The sequence below is a fragment of the Callithrix jacchus genome, chromosome 3 (assembly GCF_049354715.1).
Source record: "Callithrix jacchus isolate 240 chromosome 3, calJac240_pri, whole genome shotgun sequence".
In the NCBI taxonomy this organism is placed as follows: Eukaryota; Metazoa; Chordata; class Mammalia; order Primates; family Cebidae; genus Callithrix; species Callithrix jacchus.
The window spans coordinates 109628797-109640883 of NC_133504.1; the positions used below are offsets into that span (position 1 = coordinate 109628797).

The window sequence follows — 12087 nt, forward strand, 5'->3', positions numbered from 1 at the left end:
CAGGTGTCCCTCCCCTCTCCCTACCAGAGGATGGGAGGACAAACTGAAAGAAGGGAAGAAGAAAGACATGGGTCTATAGCAAGTTTCTTGTAAAGTAAAAGGCCAGTAATTAATAAAAATGGAGAAGAAATAATGAATTAAAATAATGCATTGACACAACATATCCAAATCCAAAAGAAGAGGACTTTTACATATATATGCCAATAAAAGCAGTATTAGTGGCATTATCTGTATTTCCTGAAAGTCAAATTTGGAAAGCCATTTTCCTGGAAATAATTTTTATGCAGACTTTATGTTAATTGATATGACAGTATGACAATAATGATGACACTGTAATAATAGTGACAGTGCATTCACTGTGAAGAAATCTAAGACAAATATCCTCTAACTTGGTTTTGTGGTATCTGGCAAGTTGCCACGTGTATCTCATAGTGAAAATTGTCACTGCTGACAATGAACTGGCTGGTCAGATAATGCTGATTTTTAATTAATGTTTACCAGAGTGCAGAAGAGAACTTGACCAAATGCTAAATTGGAATTGAACTCTTTGACTTTCCCTTCCTGTGTTAATGGCAAAGTCCACAGTCACTGAGCACTTGATCAAATTCTTTCTTGTACATTTTTCAGAACCTTCTGTTGCCATCCCCAGTTTTGGGAAATGGCGGTACAGCAGAGGACAAATCACGTCCCTTCTCTTACAAAGCTTGCATTCTACTATAGGAAGATAGGCAATAAACAAATTCCTAAATTAAAAAAAAATTAGAATTAAATACAAAGGTAAGGAAGTAACTTCAGAGTTGCTCCTCTGGTGCAACTCTTTTTAATGATGATTTGGATAGTTCAAATCTTTTCAAAACTTTTCCATTAGCGGAAGGAAATATTCTACTTACAGATGCACAAGACTATGAGAAAAAGGAGGTATGTGACCAGTTCCCGTAAAACACTTTTAAGGTATTTCTCTCGGTTAGTGCTGCTTTCCTCCATGAGTCTTGTTCCCCAGAGACCTTTAAGATAATAATGAAAAAAAGAAATCATTATTTAAGAAATCTCGTAAATGGCAAAAAAGAACAACAAAAAAAGCATAAACTAAACAGTATCACCTATAAGGGAGATTCTTCTATTTTTATTTTATTTTTTCTTAGCACATTTTGAAAGCAACTGAGAAACCGGGTTGTAGGTCCACCTTTTATTTATGAATCCATCTAGGTCCACTGTTACCCCAACATGCAAAACATAAGGCAAGAATCCTGATCATTTTATAAGCTCCCAAGCCCATTAGCAATATCTTAGTAAAATTTTAAAAAGAGAACAGGAAATAAGGAAGGCCTAACAGAGGAGTTAAATAATTGTGCAAAACTTACCAGTTCTTCCTATTCGACATGGACACAACCTTGTAATTATCCTACTACTAAACCCAGTTAAGAACATGATGTTAACTATATTGCACATAATACCTTTTAGGTTACCTCTATGAAAAGAAGTCCTGGTTGGAGAATCATTTCAATATAAAAACATGTTATGCTTCTAACCCACTGGCACAAAAGCTCTGCTCTGTAAGAGCAGAAACTGTCCTATTAAAAAACACCATGGTGACTGTGACTGTCCACACTAAGTGTGCTTAGCTTAACAGGTTTTTTAAATGCCAATTAACATATAATCTTTAAAAGCAGCAACTCATCTATGTTCCTTGTCTCTCTTTGTAGAAAGAGTAGAACTGGCAACCATGTTCCATATTTTAGCAGATGGAAAAAGCACTGGGTCGGCTGAGTGAAGATGATGTAACCCTGCATGAGCTTGCTGGAGAGAGTGACCGCAGTTTTGGACCCAGCCAGCAGCAGACATGGTGGCCATCCAAACCCCCGTTAATGAACAGTGTGGTAAAGTCACATTGCTGGTTACTTGGAAGAACCTTAACGCTATCCAAAAGAGACAAACCTCTTCATCCTTTCAGTTAGATTAGATTGGCTGTGACATGGAAACCAACCTGGCCCCTGCATGCTGTCTCACACTTTGATTTGACAGACCTTAACTCCTTCAATAATGGAAACTCACACAGTGACTTTCGCCACAATCAAGCCACACAGAGAAATGGGAAAAATAGCCTAGGGTCTTTAACTTCAAATAAATGAGTTCATCATCAGTGCTCATGTATTTTTTAAGTCCTATAATAATATGTAAGTTCTATTCCTGAATTTGGATATTTCCTTTCCTTTTCTTTTTTCCTCCCAAATGTCCTTTAGGAAAATCAGCACTGAATTCAAAAACACTGTATTACGCATCATAGGTTTCACCACACTGAGAGTGGAGCATAACTTATGACCAGGCTGGCTTCTGCCAAGATCTGGTAGTTCTCAGGGAATTACTCACTCAGAAGAAATGCAGCAAGCAGAATGTTTGTTCACTGAAACACTATCATATTAAAGAATTATTATAAATTTAGATGACATGGAAAATTGTAACTTAGAATAACACAGAGGCAGCCACAGATTAGGCTCGGGAGCCCTGGACACAAACACACCACTTCTTTGGGTAGATTTCTGTTGGAGGCCAGGCCTAAAATATATGTCAGTAGAGAATGCTAGTCTCTTTACTCCCAGGGAAGACTGTTGCCCTGCCTCACTTGGTCAATGATTTCATTCTTTCCCATGGTTTATAAACAACTAGGCACTAAGGAACACCCATGATTCTTAATATTATACATGGTATTGCTTGGCCTATAAATAGAAAAAACAAACTCCTATCAAATTTCCAAGGTAGGCTGGGTGCGGTGGCTCAAGCCTGTAATCCCAACACTTTGGGATGTATTACAGGCATGAGGTGGGCAGATCACGTGAGGTCAGGAGTTTGAGACCAGCCTGGCCCACATGGTGAAACCCTGTCTCTACTAAAAATACAAAACTTAGCTGGGTGTGATAGTGGGTGCCTGTAATCCCAGCTACATGGGAGGTTGAGGCAGGAGAATTGCTTGAACTCAGGAGGAAGAAGTTGCAGTGAGCCAAGACCACACCACTGCACTCCAGCCTGGGTGACAGAGTGAGACTTCATCTAAAAAAATATTAATAATTTATTCAAGCTAAACTTGCAATGGCCTATGGCAATTTAATTCTAGCCTTTGAATGAAACATTTCAAATGGAAAGAAACAGGTTTCCATACATATGTATGTATGAATTTATTTACTTTGAGGCAGGGTCTCTCTGTGTTACCCAGCCTAGAGTATAGTACAGTAGTGTGATGACAGCTTACTGAAGCCTTGACCTCCTGGGCTTAAGCCATCTTCCCGCCTCATTTTTTGAGTTTTTGCAGAGATGAGGTCTCAATATGTTGCCCAGGCTGGTCTTGAACTTTTGGCCTCAAGTGGTCCTCCTTCAGTCCCTCAAAGTGCTGGGATTACAGGTATGCCACTGCACTCGGCCTCCCTTATGTATATTTTTATATGATATACGTCCATATATTCTTTTTCTTTTATTTCTGGCAGAGTCTCACTCTATCACCCAGGCTGGAGTACACTGGTGCAAGCATGGCCCACTGCAGCCCCGACCACCTGGGCTCAAGAAATCCTGCTGCTTCAGCTCAGCCTCCTGAGTAGCTTGGACTACAGGTGCATACTACCAAGCCCAACTAATTATTTAATTTTTTATAGAGGTGGGGGTCTCACTATATTGCCTAGGTAGCCTCAAACTCCTAAGCTCAAGCGATCCTCCCACCTCAGCCTCCCAAAGTGCTGGGATTACAGGTGTGAGCCATTGTGCTTGTCCCTACATATTTTCTTTTTCTAAATTACTCTGTCTACTTCCTCAAGTATTTACTACTTTAAAATTTTCATCCTATTTTCCCATTGGGTGTATATGTAGAATCAATCTTAGGGTACAGGGACCTTTTATGTCTTGATGAGTGAGAAATAACTGCATCTACAAGTAGGGAAAATAGCTGTCCTGAAGCCAACTACTCTCCATGTTTGGTAGAGCTGATAGGATAAGAATGGTTAAGGATGGAATCATGTCCAAATTGGTGCCATTCTTCAGAATCAACTGTTGTCTTTCCAACAAATATTCTAGTTGTGGTTGGAGTAACTTCCCAGCATTGCAGGGATTCAATGTTTCCAGCTGTTAGGAAAAACACGGAATGAGAGTATTGACCCAACTTCCTTTAAGAGGGTGCTTAGCCAATGCCAGAATGCAAAGCCAGAGTACATCATCTAAAGCAGGGGTCCCCAGTCTCCAGACTGCAAATGGTTACTGGTCCATGGCCTGTTAGGAACCGGGCCATACAGCAGGAGGTGAGCTGCAGGCTAGCGAGCATTACCTCCTGAGCTCTGCCTCCTGTCAGGTCAGTGGTGGCATCAGATTCTCATAGGAGTGAGAACCCTACTGTGAACTGCACATGTGAGGAATTTAGGTTGCCTGCTCCTTATGAGGATCTAATGCCTGATGATCTGAGGTGGATCTCTTAAGCCTGAAACACTTTCCACCCCAGATCTGTGGAAAAATTGTCTTCCATGAAACTGATTCCTGGTGCCGAAAAGGTTGGGGAATGCTGATCTAAACAGTGCATTCCTCTGCACAATGTTACTTCTTTTAATATGAACACTGGGGAACTCTGTAATGGAGAACTCCAAACAAGAGATATTCCAAACATAATAGTTGGCTTTCAACAAAAATGCCATTTCCCCAACTATTTTATCCAAAGAGTTTTTCAAAAACTTTTTATTGGCTGGGTGCGGTGGCTCACACCTGTAATCCCAACACTGTGAAAGGCAGAGGCAGGTGGATCACCTGAAGTCAAGAGTTGGAGACCAGCCTGACCAATATGGTCAAACTTGATCTCTATTAAAAATACAAAATTAGCTGGGTGTGGTGGTGTATGCCTATAACCTCAGCTAACTTGGGAAGCTGAGGCAGGACAATCACTTGAACCTGGGAGGTGGAGGCTGCGGTGAGCCGAGATCACGCCGCTGCCCTCCAGCCTGGGCAACAAGGGTGAAACTCAGTCAAAAAACAAACCGACCAACAAACAAAAATCTTTTTATTTTAGAAAATATCAGAAATATCACAAAGAGGGGATGATATAATGACAAACCTATCACCTAGATCCAACAATATCAACTCAAGGCCAATCCTAGTTCATCTACATCCCCGCCCATCTGATGCCACTGCTGATCGGACAGGAGGTGGAGCTCAGGCAGTAATACTTGCTAGCCTACGGCTCATCTCTTGCTGTGCGGCCCAGTTCCTAACAGGCCATGAACCAGTACAGCCCCAATTATTTTGGAATTAATTCCAGCTATTGTATCATTTCATCCGTAAATATTTCAGTTTCATGGTTAAAAGGTTCATTGTGGATCTTTTGCCTTACACTAACCTGCCCCACAGAAATACATGAAACCCATATGGCCTATTATCAAGGCATGGTACAACATTGGGCTTTGGGGTCAAATTATATGAAACTGAGGCCTTAACGACTTGGGAGCTAAGAAAGCTTACCTAACATCAGGAGCCTCCACTTCCTCATCTAAAAATGGAATAAAAGAGCCTTTTTCAGGGGTTGTCCTGGGAATTAGAAATATTGTTTGTGAAGCACTTAGTGCTTGGAAGAGGCCTGTCCGTAGCTTCAGAAACAAGCCCAAATCTGCAAAATGCCCTTTTGGGGGCCCAGTTGGTCCAGATTTCAGAGTGGTATAAAGATGCAAATCCATATGAACTATCAGTTCATTGTAAAAGCCTGACCAAATTCTCAATGTATTTATGTCATTAAAAAATCCTCTTTTTGTGCTAAGACACACATGAGCTTCGTGTAGAAGGATGAATACAATCCTTCCCAGTATGCATTTGGATTGCAGGGACACCTTTAGAAAGGAAAGTGGCTTTTTATTCATATTTGTCCATTTTCTATAGAATAGTCAGTTCTACCTTAAATAATTATTGACTCCCAAATCTTGAATTTTTTTTTTTTTGAGACAAGTGTCTTACTATGTTGCCCAGGCTGGTCTCGGACTCCTGGGCTCAAGCAATCCTCTCACTTCAGCCTCAGCCTCTTGAGCAGCTGGGATTAAAGGCACGTGGCACCATGCCTGGCCTGAATCTTGACTTCTTAGCCATCTCCTGAGGTGCAGACAAGTATATGCTACAGTTAACACGTAGTTCTACCTGCATATTTTCCAGACAGCTCACACTCACCTCCCCAAAAATGTGTTTTTCTTTCTCTGGAAACTTACTGGCACCATGCCAGAAATTTGGTCTAGAATAGGCCTTCTTTTTATCACTCCCATGGAGTTGGATCCACCATTCTGATAGTTTTCGTCTCCCTTCAATCTAGCTTCTTTACATCCCAGCTCATATGCCTTAGTTGCAGCCCTCGTCACCCCTCCTCCTCTTCTTCGGCCCTCTCCTCAGTCTGTCAGCCACCAGCCTATCCACCTCACTCTATCCTCTACATTGTTTCAAGAGTCATCTTCAGATTGACATGTGATCATATCAGCTCCCTAAGCTAGAAGCCCACACTGGCTCCAACTGTCTGCAGGAAAGTGTACCCGTTCCATAGCAGAAGTTACAGGTTTGCTTGGTCTCGTTCCTATCATGTTTCCCTCTTTGTATTCCCCCCTCATTCTTCAAAATGTAGCTCAAGCTTTACTCCCTCTGGAAGCCTTCTCTGACTTCCCGGGGTAGATCTAATCCTCTCTCTCTCTCCCTCTTTTTTTTTTGAAGATATAGGCTCTCACTCTGTCACCCAGGCTGGAGTGCAGTGGCATGATCACAGCTCACTGCAGCCTCAATCTCCCAGGCTCAGGTGATTCTCCCACCTCAGCCTCCCAAATAGCTGGGACTACAGGTGCACACCATCCTCCCTGGCTAATTTTTGTATTTCTTGCCACTCACTATGTTCTGCAGGGTAGCCTTGAACTCCTGGGCTTAAGTGATCCTCCCGTCTCATCCTCCTGACTACAGGCATGAGCTGCCACGCCTGGCCTTATCCTCTCTTTATTGGACTCCTCCCATACCTGGGACCTGGCATTGCAATTACTTACTTACACCTCTGTTTCCCCTGCTAAACTGTGGACTTCTTGAAAGTCGAGACCTTATATTATTTATCTCTGCATCCCTCGTACCTATCACGAAGGAAAGTCCCATAAATGTTTTTGACCGCATGAACTCTGTTACTGGCACAACCTAATCACAACCCCAAAAGGTAGCAAGCCTCCCTCAAAAAATCCCCAGAGTAATGAAAATACAAAGTCTATTTGTTCAAAATTGTGGTACAAATAAAAAAGGAAAAAGAGGAAGTGATGGAGTAAAGTTCAGATTAAAAATAAAGGGAAAGTCACAACAGTCAAAAGGTAGGAAAAAAACGCAAATGCCCATGATCTGATGAATAGATAAACAAAATGTAATGTGTGTGCATATGTGGGCAAACTTGCTTTTTATGACTTAGTATTTCAGTGTGTATGTGCACACAGTGAACAGTATTTCACAAGCATACTGAAATACTATTCAGTCATAAAAAGGAAGGAAGTTTGCACTCATGGATAAACCTTGAAAATATTATGCTAAGTAAATAAGCGAGACACAAAAGATCAAACATGGTCTGATTTTACTTGCATCAGGTAGCTAGAATAGGGAGACTCATAGAGAGAGAAAGTAGGATGGAGGTTACTGTGGACTGGGGAAGGGGAATGGGAAAATAGGGAGTTAAACTGTTTAATGAATACAGAGTTTCTATTTGGGATGATAAAGTTCTGGAAATAAATCATAAGTGTTAATTCCATTTACCATAATACAATAAATCTACTTAATGCCAGTAAACTATATATTTTAAATGGTTAAATGGCTAATTTTATGTTATTTATATTTTATCCCAATCAAAAAAAAACAGGGAGGCAGGCTCTTCCACTCCCTAGATCAATTAGAATTCTGGATACACAGACTGTGTTGGTATGATTTACCTTGCATGTCCTAATGAATAAGTGTTCATAAACTAAAGAGATGCAGAAAATTGCTGGCTAAAGTTAAGTTTCGGCACTACTGGCATATAGCATAGTGGAGGAGAAACACTTTGAACACAAAGTGCCTGGAATTAAATCCTGACTGCAACATCTAATAGTTATGGCCCTGGGCAAGTCATTTAACCTTTACAAGGCTTAGTGCCCTCAACAGTAAAATGGTGACTGATAGTTCTTTCTTCACAGGTTGTTGTGAGGCTAAAAATGAAACTATGTATATAAGCAGTTTAACACAGTGCTTGGCACACAGTGAGCAATAAACCATTATTTCTTATTGAATTTAACAGTCTAGGGCAGGGTTTCTCAACGTCCTCACTCCTGGCCATTTGGGTGGAAGACTGCTTGGTAGTGTGCATGTGTGCGTGTGTGTGGGGCGGGGGGGATGTCCTGTGCGCTATAGCTTAGTAGCATCCTTAACCTCAACCCAGGAGATGCCAGGGGCATTCTCCCAGGTATGACAAGCAGAAATGTCTCCAGAGATGGCCAGATATCCCCTGAGGGGCACAACTGCCCTGTAATTTAGGATAATTCTCTGCTGGTGGTGACATCAGACTAAATTCTGAAGCCTTAAGACAGGCTAAATTCATCAGTCACTGTGTATAGACTATCATGAGCAGAAAGTAAGAGCAGTGAGTTGGATGTCTGCAGTTCTGTGTGGTAGCATCAACCAAAACCAAGTTCAAATCTCTTTTAAGTCTTAATAAGCTTTCCAATAACTAATTATGCTTCCCTTTAGACATCAAAAGGGAAGCCAGAAAAAATAAAAATTACATAAAGTATGGCAAAATAAAATAGTGAATAATTTTGCATTGGAGGTCACTTATTAAATACAATCAGCACACCAATTTCAATGTCAAGATCCAATTATTCTAGGAGAAATAAGGGTAGACTTACTATTTCATTTGATCCCGAGCCCTAATGAGGCCATTGCTAGCCACCTGCTGGAATTCATTTTTCCCCTCCTGGGCACATGGCTGCATTATGTTTTCCAGCCTCCCTTGTAGATATCTGTGGCTAAATAATTAAGAACTCTGCCAATGGGTCATGAGTGAAAGTGATGTGGGCCATTTATAAAATGAGGCATTTAAGGAAATAGCAGTGGCGAGCCTTCTTCACGCTACACCAGAACCTGCATGTGGCTGTTAAGCCTTGACCACGGAGGCAATGGCAGGGCCCTGGGAGAGCCAAGAGGGAAGAAGCAGCCTGGATCCCTTAATCACCACATGCAGGAAAGTTGCTGCTAACCTGAAATACCCTCTGAAATGTTACATGAGCAAGAAATTAACTTCTTATACTTCAGGGTACTGAAGGGGAGGGAGGTATCTGTTTTAGCAGCTTAGCCCACCCTGACTTGTACAGCAAGTACTTCATAATTTCTCTAGGAAAAAAAGCCCAAGAATATATGCCTAAAATAACAAATAGGAACTGACTTTAATAGGTTGATGCATTCACAAAAACATTCAACTTCTGAAATTCAGAAAATTTGATGACTCAGAGTACCACATTTTATCTTTGTATTAAAAAGAGTTTGCTAAGAAAAGAGTAAAAAATACTTGAGGATACTTTTAAGTCTGGGCACCATCTTTAAGTCTTTGTCTTCCTTGGCTTCCTTTGGTCCAGGCCCTCTTCACCTCCTTACTGGCTGCCTCCTGAGGGTCTTCTTGCCTCCTGTCTCCCTCTGCCAAGCTCTCCTGTACATCATGCTGCTCACTCAATTTCCTTTCAGCAAGTTCTCTTCCTGCTCAGAAACTTTCAACTCCTTCCTAATATCTAGGGATACATTCTTAATTCCTTGATAGATACAATGCATCCTGCAAACAGGCCTCAAACATGTCTTTTTTACTCTTTTTCTTTTACTAAGAAGATCTATCAACTGTAGAAGGAGCAAAAAAATGACCATTTGTTGTTTATCTTGGATTCATGTCATTAAACAATAAACCAGAGCATGGTGAAGCTAGAAAGGACCTTGGAGATCAGGTTCAACTCCTCCATTTGATAAATGAGGACTGAGGCTCAGGTGGTTTGGTGAGTTGTGTAGTCATAATGGCAAGAGACTTCCAGGGAAACTCCTGACCACTCCAAACTTCAGTAATTTCTCCTTCCTTTAAAAATTGCAAGTTACTTTCTGTTCTGATCTTAAGGCACTGCTTACATAGTTCATATATGATTGCTGTCATTAGTATCCAAAGAGGGGGAAAAATCTCAACCCATTCATGGCTATTTATTTTACATTTCTGGGTTTTCAACCATATGAAAATAGTGATATGCTATTCTAGTTTATTTCTTCGTAGCAGCAAGCAGTGCTATCTTCACAATAGGTGCTAATTATTTAACAAGTGTTGCTTATTTAATAAATGACAAGAATATCAACTATATTTCTTCACAAAAGAAAGCAATACCAATTTATTTTTAAATTTTATATAATTAAAACTTTTCAGCTGGGAGCAGCAGCTTGCAACTGTAATCCCAACTACTTGGGAAGCTGAGGTGGGAGGGCAGCTTGAGCCCAGGAGTTTGAGGCTGCCGTGAGCTATGTTTGCTTCCCTGCACTCCAGCCTGGGTGACAGAGTGAGACCCTGTTTCTTAAAAAAATTCCTGAGTCCTGAGTCTGCTTTCCTACAAATCAGACCACTGACACAGTTTGACTAGAAGTTTTATGACTATGAGCTTATTCATTTTGTTTCCTGAAAGTTTTCTATAAAAGAAATAAATGTATATACATACTTATATATATTTTATTTCTCTATATTCTGTTATTGGGTTTATTCAAACAAGGTTAGGTGTGTTATCAAATGCTTAAACTGAGTGAAAAGGATCATGCAACTTACCATTATTTATTAACTTAAAAGAAACCTCTCTCTCACTTGAGTGAATGTTTTTTAAATGCACATTTTAAATGGTGTAAAATAATATATAATTTGCATTAATCCAGTTTTGAACCTTAAAAAGTATTAGTGTTTTATTAATCTACTCACACAGGTTATCCAAAAAGGATCTTTTGTTCCCCACCATGCTTGAATTATATTAACTAGCATAAGTACCTCCATAAAAGTACCAAAATGTTTACTTTATATTTCTGAAGCACTAACAACATGGCAAATACATTTTATATATCTTAACGCATTTAATCCTCCCAGCGAGTCAAGAACTAAGCACTATGATCATCTCTTTAAAAAAAAAATCAAAAATCTGGGGGATCAGAGAGGTTAAGTAACTTACTCAAGGTCATATAGCAAATGAGTGGTGGAACTGGGATTTGAGTGTAGGCCCGACCTGGTTTTAATCACATTGCTACAACAACATCTAGGCTGTTTTTGTGCAAGATTTTCAAAACCGACAGAAGGGGAAGAATAAGAAAAATTAAAAACACCTGAGAATAGAAACTCTTAAAAATATGGATTAAAATAATTTGAAGGGTAAAAGCAAATGCAACACTTTTCCAAGGATACCTCTTTCAAAATTTGTAAAAAGAGAATTTCCTCTGTATTGGAAAATTCATGTCCTCTTACTGGGCACTGGCAAATTTGAAAATTCCTCTTCTGCCTTTTGTAGAGCTGGGCTGACTGGACTCAGACACATTTATCTGCTGGTATCTGGTGACTTCATCGTTTTGGTGGAATTTCAAAGAACATTAATTTAGTTACTTAAAAACATACTTCAAATTTTTTTTAAACAATGTAACTTTCCTTTGCAACTGCTTTTAGAAAAAGGTCTAGAATTAGAACCAGCCAAATGACTTCACGGATATTATTTTAGTCTATTTGTAGTGTTCTCAACAGCTCCCACTCCCCAAAACAACCACACACATCACCAAAAGAATTCATCAATGACAATCTGCCACACTCCTCTTACAGCTTGGATAACACTGTATATACTGTACTGTTACCGTTTCAGACCGGGATGAGGGGACAACGGAGCATCCAGGCAAGAAGGAAACTGCGGGTGACTATAACATTTTCCTTTAGATTTTGTGACATTAGCAAACATGCAGTTGCAACTACCATCAGTTACACTACAATTAATGTTCATTTTTTTCCCCTACAAGAAAAACAAAATCTTCACATGTACTCTTTCACTCTAATTAGGCTTTCAC

At 40.1% G+C, this 12087-nt stretch overlaps 1 protein-coding gene across 2 annotated transcripts in view; it reads right to left on the minus strand.

Annotated features, from left to right (window-relative positions):
• Positions 1-12087, minus strand: part of PKD2 (polycystin 2, transient receptor potential cation channel) — a 74880-nt gene that overhangs the window by 61815 nt on the left and 978 nt on the right. For both annotated transcript variants that reach the window (XM_017970427.4, XM_002745606.6), the window contains exon 2: positions 891-1004. In XM_017970427.4, the coding sequence (XP_017825916.2) occupies positions 891-1004 (114 nt within the window). The remainder of the gene's footprint in view (positions 1-890; positions 1005-12087) is intronic.